Source organism: Poecile atricapillus, chromosome 2 (genome assembly GCF_030490865.1).
Source record: "Poecile atricapillus isolate bPoeAtr1 chromosome 2, bPoeAtr1.hap1, whole genome shotgun sequence".
NCBI classification, from domain to species: domain Eukaryota; kingdom Metazoa; phylum Chordata; class Aves; order Passeriformes; family Paridae; genus Poecile; species Poecile atricapillus.
This window is the reverse complement of record NC_081250.1, coordinates 51,665,117-51,677,601: the sequence shown is the minus strand read 5'-3', so window position 1 is coordinate 51,677,601 and position 12,485 is coordinate 51,665,117. Positions and strand designations below refer to the sequence as shown.

Below are 12,485 nucleotides of genomic sequence, written 5' to 3'. Positions count from 1 at the left end.
CTTACATATTTTCTTTGTTCCTCTTATTGGAGACATCTGCATTGCTACTCAGCAAGCAAAAGGGGTGTGTGTCAATTTTAGACTTACTGGAATCTAATTTAAAAGGTTAATTTTTTTTTTTCCATTTATAATCAATATTCCATATTTACCTAATTCAGTTTTCATACTTTCTGGTTTTCTTGTTTCTCCCCTTTTATACAAATCCATCACGAACAAATTAAACATAACCTTTTCCAAAGGAGGAATTGAGAGCCCATCGTTTTCTGTCCACATCCCTGAAATATATATTTTATTTCAGCTCTGACTCTACAGAACACAACTGATAAAGTGAGCATTTAATGGTGCAAGACCTATGGTGTCAGGGTGGGTGGAAGGTCAGTTTTATTACAAAGTAACTTTTTACAACACTTACGGATTGAAGCAGGTAAATCAGTGAGCACTCCTGGATAACTATCACTGGAGAAGGAGTGATATTTGTTGCATGAAAAAGTGTTTCCACCGATGCCATTGTTTGGTCAAAGCGTCCTCCCAGTCCACCCAAAGTCACAATCACATCGACCTAAAAGACAGAACAAAAAGACTCACCATGAAAACTCTCAGGAATGATCTTTGGACTCTGAAAAACCACAATAAAATCAGTTTGATGAAAAAAAAAAAAAAAAAAAAAAAGAAAAAATAACTACTGACTGTAGAAAAGCAAATGTCAAATACAGTTATTTACTCCCATTACCGATAAACACCATTATGTGATTTTCAAGCTGAGTATTAAAGCACCATAAATCCATGGCCAGCATGTGGCACTTTTAAAAGGACATAACCCTTCTCCCTAAAATACAGGCCAGTCTTCAAAGGTACTTACCTGTCTGTCCCGAATATATAGAGTCTAGGATGTATCACACCACACATAAGCTCCTTGGGTAAGTGTACATCCGAGCCATAGAATCCCCAGTTCTTTACATCATTTCATTATTATACTCACAGTTCACAGAGCAAATAAAGCAAATATCAGGTTGGGCCATTTATGTGTCATTCTCATTCCTGCCACACAGCATTTCAATGTACAAGCAAAAGCACTCAAAGGCTGGCCCTGCTCAAGATTGAAAGTACCACCGTATAGGAAGTTCCGCCTCAAGCGACTAGGACATCACCTCCCAGCTGTCAGGGACAGACAGCCACAGGAGCACTCCCTAGTCCCAGTCACACAGAAAACACCATCTGACTGCTTGCAATATGCCACGGAGTTGGACTGGTCCTGCTCAATTCTCTCACACAGGTGTTCCAGACTCTGAACACTTTATTTCCTATAAGCAGAAAGGGAGTATTCAAAAGGTTTGGTTAAGAGCTTTTGGGTCCTTAAATAAAAGGTCACTGAGTGCAAAGTATTATTATTATTATTACTTCCATAATGTAGACCAGTTATGTTCAGTAATTGTATTTTAAAAAGCTAACACTAAGTCATATCTAGGGCCCTAAGACATTGCAGCACTGAAGTCTTTAGAAGCTGCTTTGACAATGGCCATCTGGTTAAGTTTCCAACTTTACAGAGCTTAAGTCTATGGCTTCTGTGATTACATGAAATTTTACTCAACCCAAGAGCCACATAATGTTGCTCTGTGTATCTGGAATGATGTATTAATAACATCAGCTTCCATTTTTATTACCAGGTCTAGGGCTTTATGATTCTGTTGAATATTGTTTTGCATGAAAATTAAAGTCTTGAAGAGATATACCAGCTTTCTCATCACCACCTGGAAAATTCTTCAGAGGCCAGAGTGGATCAATATAACACATTACACTAGCAGCAAACACTGAAACAACAAAAACCCTCTCCTTGTACTGCTGACAGCATGTATTTTCTGTGCAGATTACAGATCACACAGACCAAATGTACAACCAAGAGAATATGAATGGTAAGGAAACCTATCCTTAAACAGAAGACAAAATAGCAAAAGGTAAAAAGCATGTGTTCCCAGCTAAGCCATAATGCCATAATGTATTTTCCCTTTTATTGATTCCACTTTAGAAACAAAGTGCTTTTGTTTGACTGGTGATGACTGTGAGTTAAAAGGGTGGATCAATTCTCTGAAAATAAAACTACTAGTAAGACTCACCAACACCCATCAGTTCCCTACCAGACAATCAGCACTAAAATGCTCCCCTCCTTCCCCAAGAAAGGCCATGGCAAAATTCAGCTATACTAACTTGGAACCACAGTGAACTTAAGGTGCCTTGATAAAGGATCAGGGTCCACATTTATGTTGTTTTTCTTCTAAGCAATGGGACTGAAGCTCAAATATTAGCCTAGATTAGTCCTCAAGAAACAAAGCAGCTACCGTATAGTTTCTTGGTGTATATATATCTCACCATATGTGAACTTCTTTGTTTTGGCTTTGATGATTGGTATCAACATAAAAGGTAAGAATTAAGGAAACACAGAGTTCCTTTGACTTGGAATTGAAATGATGCAATAGCATTCTAAATGTGTCTTCTTTCCATTGTAAACCCTTCTTTGTTAGTATCACACATGTTCTTCCCATGAAGTACAGTACCCAGCTCAAGTGATGAAGTGCACAGAACTGCAGAGTTCTGTGGCAGAGACTGCCAGAGCACTCCAAGTGGAAGGAAATTGTAGCAAAAAAAACCCCAACTTCTTATATTTTCAAGTAATACAGAATACTACTAAAAGTCCTACTCCTTATTAAGTTGAAACAGTGCAGTCTTGTGAATTGGTTAGCAAAAAGGAAGAAAATAAAACAAATATAGCATGGAGTAGACATATTGAAAAGGCATTCATAAACCAGAGGTATGGGGTTGAGGTGTGTTGGGAGAAGGATAATAAAGATATCTGAAGAGGGAATATATCTATTATTTAGGTTTTGCATGGATTGTGAAAATGAAAAACACAAGTATGTGACAGGTATGAAAACAAACCCAGCTGGAGTATGAGAGGAACAGACAGAGAGAAAAGCTAAGATTCTGCACTTGTAGTTTACAGTACCACTTTTCACTGGATAATCTTGGCAGAAGTGACAGGCATCCAGACATTGCAGGACTTTTAGAGCCTTTATTTGAAGGTCTAGTCATTCACACTTTGCTTATTAAAAAAAACCACAAAAAAAACCAAACAGGCTAAGTGCAACCAAAACCTCAAGAAACTTTTCATCCTAAAGCCATCATGACTGTTAAAAAAACCCCTCAGAAACACACCAAAATCATGAACTAACAAAACAATCAGTTCCCTCCCTGCAATCACTGCTCCTGTCATCCTGCCAAGAACTTAAGAAAATGGATGCACCATGAAAGCATGTACACAACTCTTTGTCATTACACAACTAAAGGCCAAGTGAATACCCAAGGACTGGTACATTTAGATATTTCCACATTACAGAGAGGAAAGGCCATTTGTTTTTGCACTATGATTAGCACAGGCCGCAGAATTAATCCTGCTACTGCTAATCAGCCCAGTGGGCAACATTTGACTAACACGCTGTACTTCAATTGAAATGTCCATGCTTCACTTAAATGTCCCATCACCAGTCCCCTTACACAATTTGTTTTCACACTGTGTTGTTAATTTCCTGAAAAAAAGGACATAAAGTCATAAATAACTACAGAGGACAGCTTAGATCATTGCAGGCACATTCTCTTGGACTATCTATAATCTGAATTAAATCACAATATCTTTAAAGGCTATAAAACCTTAACTTAGAAATTGAAGATCTAAGGGTAGGATCCAGTCATCTTTAAAAGAGACACCCATAAGTTATTATGCCTTGAGAAAGTTCTAGAAGTCACTATCAAAGAGCAGGGCAGTTAAAAGGAGAAGGAAAGCATACAGTATGACTTTGTGCTGGTAATTCAGGGATCTACTTTTTCCTTCTCCTGCAAACTGTAATTTAGAGGGTGCAGTAACTGAAGGCAGCTGAGGCTCTCACCACATCAGAATGAAGTTGCTCAGGTTCCTGCTTCCACTCACAAAGACTATTGAAATGGACAACCTGCTGATTTGCTAAACACTGTGAAAGCTGGTCCAGCTGACGTTCCTCTTTCTGGTACAAATGGGTTAAATACAAAGAATATTTTCACTTTATGACTGAGGAATATGCATTAAGGACACAGGAAGCTGGGAACTGCCTGGAGTGGGTGAAAAGAGTGCAATACTTAGCTCTGCAATGCCAGCACCACCATGACATGTAAGAGTGAAGTCCAACGCTCAAACTGAAAGCAAATGATGCCCACCTTTTCAAAACCATGCTTATTATCTCTGATAAGCAATCATCTCTCCAGGGAGAGGACAGACAACTCAAAGGACTTTCTTCCCTCTGAGTTCACTTTTAGCCAGACAACTTGCAAACAAACATGCCTAAGTCTCAGGGAGGTGTGTAGATGAAAGGAAACAAATTTACTGATCACAACCAGCAGCACTGAATGAACTGCAGAGAAGATCTCCCCTAAAGAAAAAAAGGAAGGCAAGAGGAAAAAAGGAAGGCAAGAGTAATCAAGATGTTGTAAAAGTTCTGGAGTCATGAGTAAACCTTCCCTTCCTCTGAGATCATGGAGACCATCCATTGCTAATATCCAAGATATTAGTATGCCCATTAAAGGTTAAATATCTGACTGGAACATAGTGGGTTTTTAGCACCTTCTCACTTCACTGAAATCCTTTCATCTCCCACAGCCTTTCTTAATTTTCTAGAATTCATAGGATAATTCCTTTAATTTAATTTTTAAAGGAATATGATATAGACAACAAAATTATTGTAGTAATATGCATAGTATATTGGAAGTTTATTATATGCTGAAATATATACACATACACAAAAGTATAAAAGTATCTTGTGTCGAAAAATGAACAATTAAGTAATAGTGTGAATGGCACATTTATTATTGCTTTATTGGTTTGTCACTTCATCAGTTTTTACCAGTTTACAAGAAAAGCATTTGCTTCCTTATAAGGCAGTTTGTCAGCTCAGGATATGGTTTAAATTATTTTCCAGTCTTTGCACCATCTTCAGTACCAAAGACTTTAAAACACACCAAGCCATTCCCTTGATAACAAATGGGCCAGAGTAGATTTTAACTCATTTTCCCACAGCTGTGTAAGAGCTCTAGTGTTAGCCAGATAAGTAATTTTTTTATATCATCCTCAAAATTGTAATGTAAATTTAATGGACTACTAAAATCCCACAATCCAATGTTAAATATGTAGCAAGATATTGTCCACTTGAATTGATTACACTAGCTCCCCAGCTCAGTGTTTTACATAAAAGGTATGTCATTCATTTCTGTAGAAATGAGATGCTGAATCACGCAGCAGCATCTGAACTTTGCTCAGGTAGAATCCTCTTTACTTTAGCCAGAATTTTCTTGTTGCTTCAGCAACATCTGACTCTTCCTGGGAACAAGAGGTCTCAGTCAAAGGCTGCCACCCTGTCTTGTGTACCTGGGATGATAACCTTCAATCAGCCTCATCCTCACCTCACTGACTCCACTAATCTATATATTATATTGTTCTAGCTCCTTCATAAAAAGCATTTCTTGCTTTTTATCTTCATTTCTTATGGTTTCACCCAAGTGCTTTCCTTATTGGTAATGTTTCTTATTTCAAATAAGAGGTTAATTCTCTCTGGTAATGACAATAAGTATGCAAACAGATTGCATTTGTCTGCTTAAAGTAAGAAAGATGTATGATGGTAAAATGGAAATGAGAAAGATAATCTCAAAATCCAGAAATAGACTTGAGTTGCTGGAAACATTTTAAGCTTAGTTTTACTATTGACTTGTGTTTACATCTCTGGTTGAGTAACTATTTCATTGCAAAAAATGAAACTTTGGCTTTGCCCTCTCTTGCAGGTAAAGGGAATGTCTGAGAGTGTATATAACACAGTCCAGCACTAGTTTGGTGGAACACAAACTTCATAACTATTGACTTAATTCTTTATTACTTAAAGGAACCTAATCGACAAAATCTTTGTGAACTGCTGGATCCCAAGCAATCTGAATTTGACTTCCAGCTTTTGTGCTGAATATTTGTGTATGACCTTTGTCAAACAATGCTCACCAAAAACTCCTGCTCTGCTACTGTTGGTCAGCTGGAGCAAAGCTCTACAATTCTTTCTACATGTGAGATCAAGGTCACTGGAATTCCTTATTTCCTACGATTTTCTGGGTGAAGGGCTTGTCTGTACTCTTGACATTTACCATGCTGTTCTGAGTAGGTAAAAACATTAGAACTCTTCAAGTTATCTGTTTATTGATGCTTTGGAGTAAAATGTGGGCTGGTTTTGATCCAGACAAATCAATCTTATGAAAAATCATAAAATCTTCTCATCTTTTAAAACAGTATGAAGAAACATTCACAAGCTAACCTTTCTCTTCCCATAACTGAACTCTTGCAATCCAGTCTGCACTGTGGTATTACCACCATGGAAGTGTGAAATCAATAACTAAACTGTCATATCCCTAAGAAAGAAAGTCCTGGATTTATATCAGGAGCAATGCAAAAGACCCTTGAAAGATCATACTAAAATGGTCTAGCAAATATCTTCAATGACCTAATAGCTGGTTGCATCCAGTGCAAAAAGCTGTGCTTGGCATGTGCTGTGGTTTTAATAATTCTGAATACTGCCTTCAGGAATAAAAATAAGAAAATACAAATTAACTACACACTCTCATCAATGAACAATTCAAGGAAGGAAAAAAAAATCTTCTTCGAGAGAATCTGTTCATTGTGGCTTTGTATCCCACATTTCTCTTGACTCTGGCTGTCACTCTGCACCGTAGTAGCCTTCCTCCCCCTCCCTCTAATACCTTTCCATGTTGTCACAGGATCAGCAGGGCAATACAAGTACAACCCACTGCTTCTCAGCCAGCAGGGCCCCCCACCCGTGTGGATCCCACACCCCTCAACAGGAGCCAAGAGTTAACCCAGTCCTGCAGCGCCAGCAGGTGGGAAGGACACTGCACAGGGAAGAGGCTCTTCGTTGCAAAGAGTCTCTCTTCAAAGCCTCTGTTCTTCCCCCAGTAGATGCAGGACATGATCCAAACCCAGGAGCCTTGCCCTGGACTATGGCTCCTGCTGCAGCCTGCTTGGCAGAGCCTGGTACAGGCTACTCAGGGCCTGATGGACACTCAGGCAGACACTCTAAGCTCTGCCTGCTGGCCCTGAGACACCACACATATCCTGTATCAGTGAGAGTGTGTGCACCTTTGCACATCTCCAGGAGCCCTGACACCTACTCTTTAATTTCCCCTGCGGTTCTGTGTTGAGTCAGCCTGGCTGGCTGCCAGGCATTCACCCAGCCTCTCTCACTCCCTCTCCTCAACAGGACAGGGGGAGAAAATGAGATGGGAAAGCTCATGGGTCAGGACAAGGACAGGGAGATTGTTAATTATCAATTACCATCACAGGCAAAACAGACTTGACTTGGGTAAAATTAATTTAATTTATTGCCAATTAAAAATCAAGTTAGAGAGGGAAAAAAAACCAAAACTAAACCCACTTTTCCATCACCAATCTTTTTTACAGGCCCAACTTCACTCCTTCATTCCTCACTCCTCTATCTCACCATTCCCCTGAGTGCAACAGGAAAAAGAGGGGACTGTGGTCAAGGTCATACCAGCTCCTCTCTGCTGCTCCTTCCTTATCATGTTCTGCTACAGTTTGGGATTCTCTCCACAGAATCCAGCCTTTCAGGAACAAAATCCTCTGCCATGGGCCCTCCACATGCTGTGGCTTCTGCCATGACCTAGCTCCTGTGTGGGTTTGTCTTCACGGCCTGCAGCTTCCCTCAGGGCACATCCACCTGCTCTGGCACAGGGTCCTCCACTGCCTCCAGTATGGATATTTGCTCCACCATGGTGCTCCATGGGCACATACTTGCTGCAGCATGGGTGGATCTCTGGAGAGATCCACCTCTTCTGCCCAGGGTTCTCTGGAGGCTGGAGCCCCTCCTTCTGCTCTCCCCTTGGAGCTGACACAGCTGTTTCGTCCCCCTTTTCCCCTCACCCCTCCTTGCCTGGGCTGAGGGGCTCAGCTGTGCCTCTCATGGACACCCATGCACTCCACCAGTACCTGGGTACACAAACCCAACAGCTCATTACTCTGCCTGTTTCTCTGGAAGGTTGAGACGAAGAGATGTATATTTCCTTTCCCACCACAAATTCATGTGGTTCAGTTTCAGCTCCTGCTCAGATGCTGGTCCAGGACCCTTGGAAAGCCCACAAAGGAAGCTAAACAAACCTGTAATATTGTGAGACAACAGAGTAGAATTTCTGTAGCCAAGAAATTAGAATATGAATGTGAAATATAAAACACTCTGCCAGCTGCCCACAGGCATTTACATCCCCATGAATGGGGAATGCCAACTTCAACACTATTGAGAATTGAGACCTTTTCCTGTGACTCCCTAGATCAGGTGTGTCTTTTCTTTAAAGCTAACTTTCTGCCTGATTTTGTTTTCAAATTTGTCAGATTTTTAAGGGGAAACATTCCATAGAAAATACAGAAACTTAAAGAATCTCAATTTCCATTATATACGTGTATATATATATATATATATATATATATATATATATATGTATATACATACACACACTTTTTTTTTGTTTCATGTGAGTTAAGAGCAACAACTTGGGCACTTTCCCATTGTAACATTTAGCAGTGCAGTCTGTATAAAAGACGTCACAAGTAAGGCAGAGCTTTGGAGGACCTTCACTCTCCCACAGCAGCATTGCAGAGGACATAACAGACAGAGGCACTTGTGCCCAGCGAGGGTGAGGAGTTAGCTCTGCTTTTTAAAATGTTTAAACTCGGGTTCACACAGGTCTGAAGATCTCCCAATAGGTCCCAACAGAACAGTAATATTTTCAGCTGGTGTGAACATTAATCTTCATGATGAACAAGGGGATAATAACCTGTCCTATTATACTCCAGGGACAGATAAACTAAAGATGGAAAATTTTTCCTGTGTCTCTCAGGCCTTATTCTGTGAATGGTTCCTCTTCTGAGTGATTTCACTGAATACCTGGGCAGTACACAGTGACTTTTTTTTTCTAACGGAGTGCAGACTAGCAGAAAGAAGTCTTGAATTTATACATTTGTTTCAAGGAAGCTAGACATATTTTTATATTGAAGGAAGTACATTATGATCTGGATGTCAATTTTCCTCTTCAGTGTAGGTTCAGTATTTATAGCAGGTAAGTTAAACATAGCCTGAGTAATTACAGAATGTATTTTATTTTTTTACACTGTCCTCTAGACCGTATAAATTTAGCCACACACTTAAAAATAAATGAAGCATGATTTCTTAAACTGGAGGCGCTTGTGAAGCTGTAAACATTTTATGTTCACATTTAATTTGCAGAAAATACTGAGCTTTAATTGTTCAGTACTTCTTCAGTTGTTTAAAGGAGAAACTCAATGGGTTCTTTAGGCAAGCTGAAGAGACCATCCCCTGCCAGTGGCAAAGTAAAAGGTAGGTGATTTAATAAGGACTAGCTTGAGCATCAGAACCATCAAAGCCTGGTTTCCAGGACAGCTCTGCTCTGAAGACCCTTCAGTCTCTACTTTTGTTGAGCTTGTGCTACTGCCTTTTTTTACTGTGGGAATACTGTAGGGGCCTTTCATATGTTATCAGGCTGACTCATTTTCTTCATATTTGTTAAGAGTTAAATTACTCTACACCCCTCTGCTCCTTCTTGAACAGCATTGGTATCAGCAAAGAGGTACAGAGTTAAATGTCAGGAAAAGCCAAAAGATTGCAGAAAACAATGAGGCTTCAGGACTACAGGCTGAAACATTTCTGTGTACAAACAGCCACATACTTTTACTTTCCAATGCTCTTAATACCTTCCTCTCCTCCCTGCCCCAATACCCATTTCTAGGTAAGGAAAAGAAAAGAAGAGGAAGAGCCACCACCGCTTCAAAAGCTTTTACCAATATTACAATTTCACTGTTTCTCTTGGCTATTCAAAGGCCATACAATATTACAAAAAGAGGGAATATGTCATGGCAAAAAAACCCTAAGCAATCCAAAACAAGTAAGGAAACATTCTTATATACACTACTTAGGTTAAATAAGCTTCTTTAAATAGGATAAAAAAAGAAACCACAGAAGTTAATTTGTTGATTTATTCACCCTCTGCTTTAAGGACCAAATCACCGCAGTTCATGAAGTTCTGAAAGTGAACTCTCTAAAGCCAGTGTTTCTTACACTCAAGAATGTAGAAAACTGCTAGAAGTTTTTATGAAACTATCTCTACAACAGCCAAAAAACCTGTCATTCTTGACAGACATCTCAATTTAGTAAGAAGAAACCATTTTGAAATGTAAAAAATTCTCTGTTATAATGTGCAGTTAAAATTTATCATACTAGCTCAAATTTCTTAATATGCTTACCAATAAACTTATATTAAGTAAACAGACTCTAATATAAACAGTTGTAACTTATGGGAGATTTCATAACACCACAGTATTCATGCGTCAAGCAAAAAGAAAAAACTCAAACCCAAGTTATTTATGAAAATCTCAAACAACAAACTGAGCTCTCAGTCCTTGAACTGCAAAAAAAATCCTTGGTGTCAAAAGATATGGCTGTTCAAGATCTCCCAGTACAATATCCACATCTGAGACTGAAGTATGACAGTCTTTTGAGGATAATGATATGTCCTTGTAGCCCGACTACTTTCCCAGCATGGGGGCAGTCACATCAGCAATAGCTGCTCTCAGGGAAGCTGTGCTCCTGCAAAGCAGAAGGGGGAGGAGAATCACATCTCCTATGAGAAAGGTACAAACAGCAAAATTGGTGGTTGCAAAGGGAACAGTACATCGCCTGTGGTAACCTCACGCTTTCTGTTTCAAATATATTTAGCCTTTGATTAAGTTGAGAGAACAGTTGCTGGCTTCCTTATTAGCTTCAGCAGTCCTGTTAATGAGCACATCCTTGATCTCTTAAATCCCTTGGACTGCCTAAATAAACAGTACTTCTCCCTGTGTTCTTCCTCTCCCCAAAGCTTGATATGGGATTTAACTTTTTTAAACAAACAAACTGAAATCATTGTGTTCTCCAGAATCCCTGCCCTGTTTGCATCTTAAAAAATTATCGTCATAGGTCCAAAACCAGCCCCAGTAGAGCATACAAGGATTACGTAAGAAAATTTCTTGGTATGCAATGCACTGTGCTCTTGCAGACACACCTATTGCATAAAATTATTTGAGGGCAAAGATAGTCAGTGTGTCTTGATGCTCACAGCTATAGTGGAACAGGAAGACACCTTACATGATATTAGGGCTTCTCTTTGGGAACTGGCAAGGTCTGCTATTCTGTATTATAAGAAATGCATTTTGCCATACCTTTACAAATAATTCAGCAGTAGGAAAGATGGATTACATACTGCATTCCTTGAAGGTAGACTTGGACCTTATGAGTTAAAAAAGTCTTCAAGGATATGTCTGAACACCCTACAGGAGAGATTTATTCCTGTTGAAAAGTATTATGAAATTCTACATTTTAGAAGTGGGAATAAACAGGAAACACTTCAGATCCATTTGTTTCTTTTGGACAGGAAAGGTTTATGAAGAAGATTACTATTAATAACTCATGAAAAATCTTTTGATGCAGCACTTGACAGAATAAGAACCTTTTCATTACACATATTTAACTTCCCCTAAAATATATCTCATTTGCATTTTTATTCTCCTTCTGTGAAGCATTAAGAAGAAAAACTCACTGCTACCAGAACTGAACAGGTTTATTCTCAGCCCTTCCTGCTATATAGATTTTGGTGATAAATCCATAAGCTTCAGTGTCCTTATGGTCCTTCAGGTCCACTGGTGAGGCACTGGAACTGGTTCCAGGGAGAAGTTATGGATGCCCCATCCTAGGAAGTGTTCCAGGCCAGGCTGGATGGTCTAGCTGAAGGGGTCCCTGCCTGTGGCTGTGAGCTGGGACTAAATGATCTTTAAGGTCCCTTCTAACCCAAACCATTCTGTGATTCTTATAAAAGCTTCACATTTCAGCTCCATGTTGGCTTTGGGATTTTCTAGTCTGCCTCTCCCCCCTATTTTGGTATTTAGTAACTTTCCTGTTCTCAAATCCTGGTAACAGACTATCCTCATTCCTAGGTTTTACATTAAGAGCCATTCCCACTACTATTCTGGATACCCAAAAGTCTTCAGAAATGAAAACAAGTAGTGTTCCATCTTGAAATTACCAACTACCAGCATGAGCAGCAAAATTATGATTGAGTCAGGAAATGAAACCAATCTATTTACTGCTGAAAAAAAGTCACATCATCAGGAATAACCTCAAGTGATAGACAAAGCCAAAATCGAGCCAAATAGAGCCCAGTATTTGCAATAATTATAACCTTTCTCTGTGGGACTTGACTTTATGTAAAAAATTACTCTCTTTTAAAGTATCTTCTAATTTTTGTTTTAGGGTACTTTGGATTTTCCTTCAGGGCCTTTTTTTCTCATATAAAGA

General features: G+C 39.3%; 1 protein-coding gene across 4 annotated transcripts in view; it reads right to left on the bottom strand.

Moving 5' to 3' along the window:
- TPK1 (thiamin pyrophosphokinase 1) overlaps positions 1-12,485 on the bottom strand; it is a 296,432-nt gene that overhangs the window by 106,578 nt on the left and 177,369 nt on the right. For 2 of the 4 annotated variants that reach the window (XM_058832786.1, XM_058832788.1), the window contains one exon: positions 413-559. In XM_058832786.1, the coding sequence (XP_058688769.1) occupies positions 413-559 (147 nt within the window). Of the gene's footprint in view, positions 1-403; positions 560-12,485 lie in introns of all 4 variants that reach the window. The other 2 variants (XM_058832787.1, XM_058832789.1) reach the window with 1 other exon arrangement.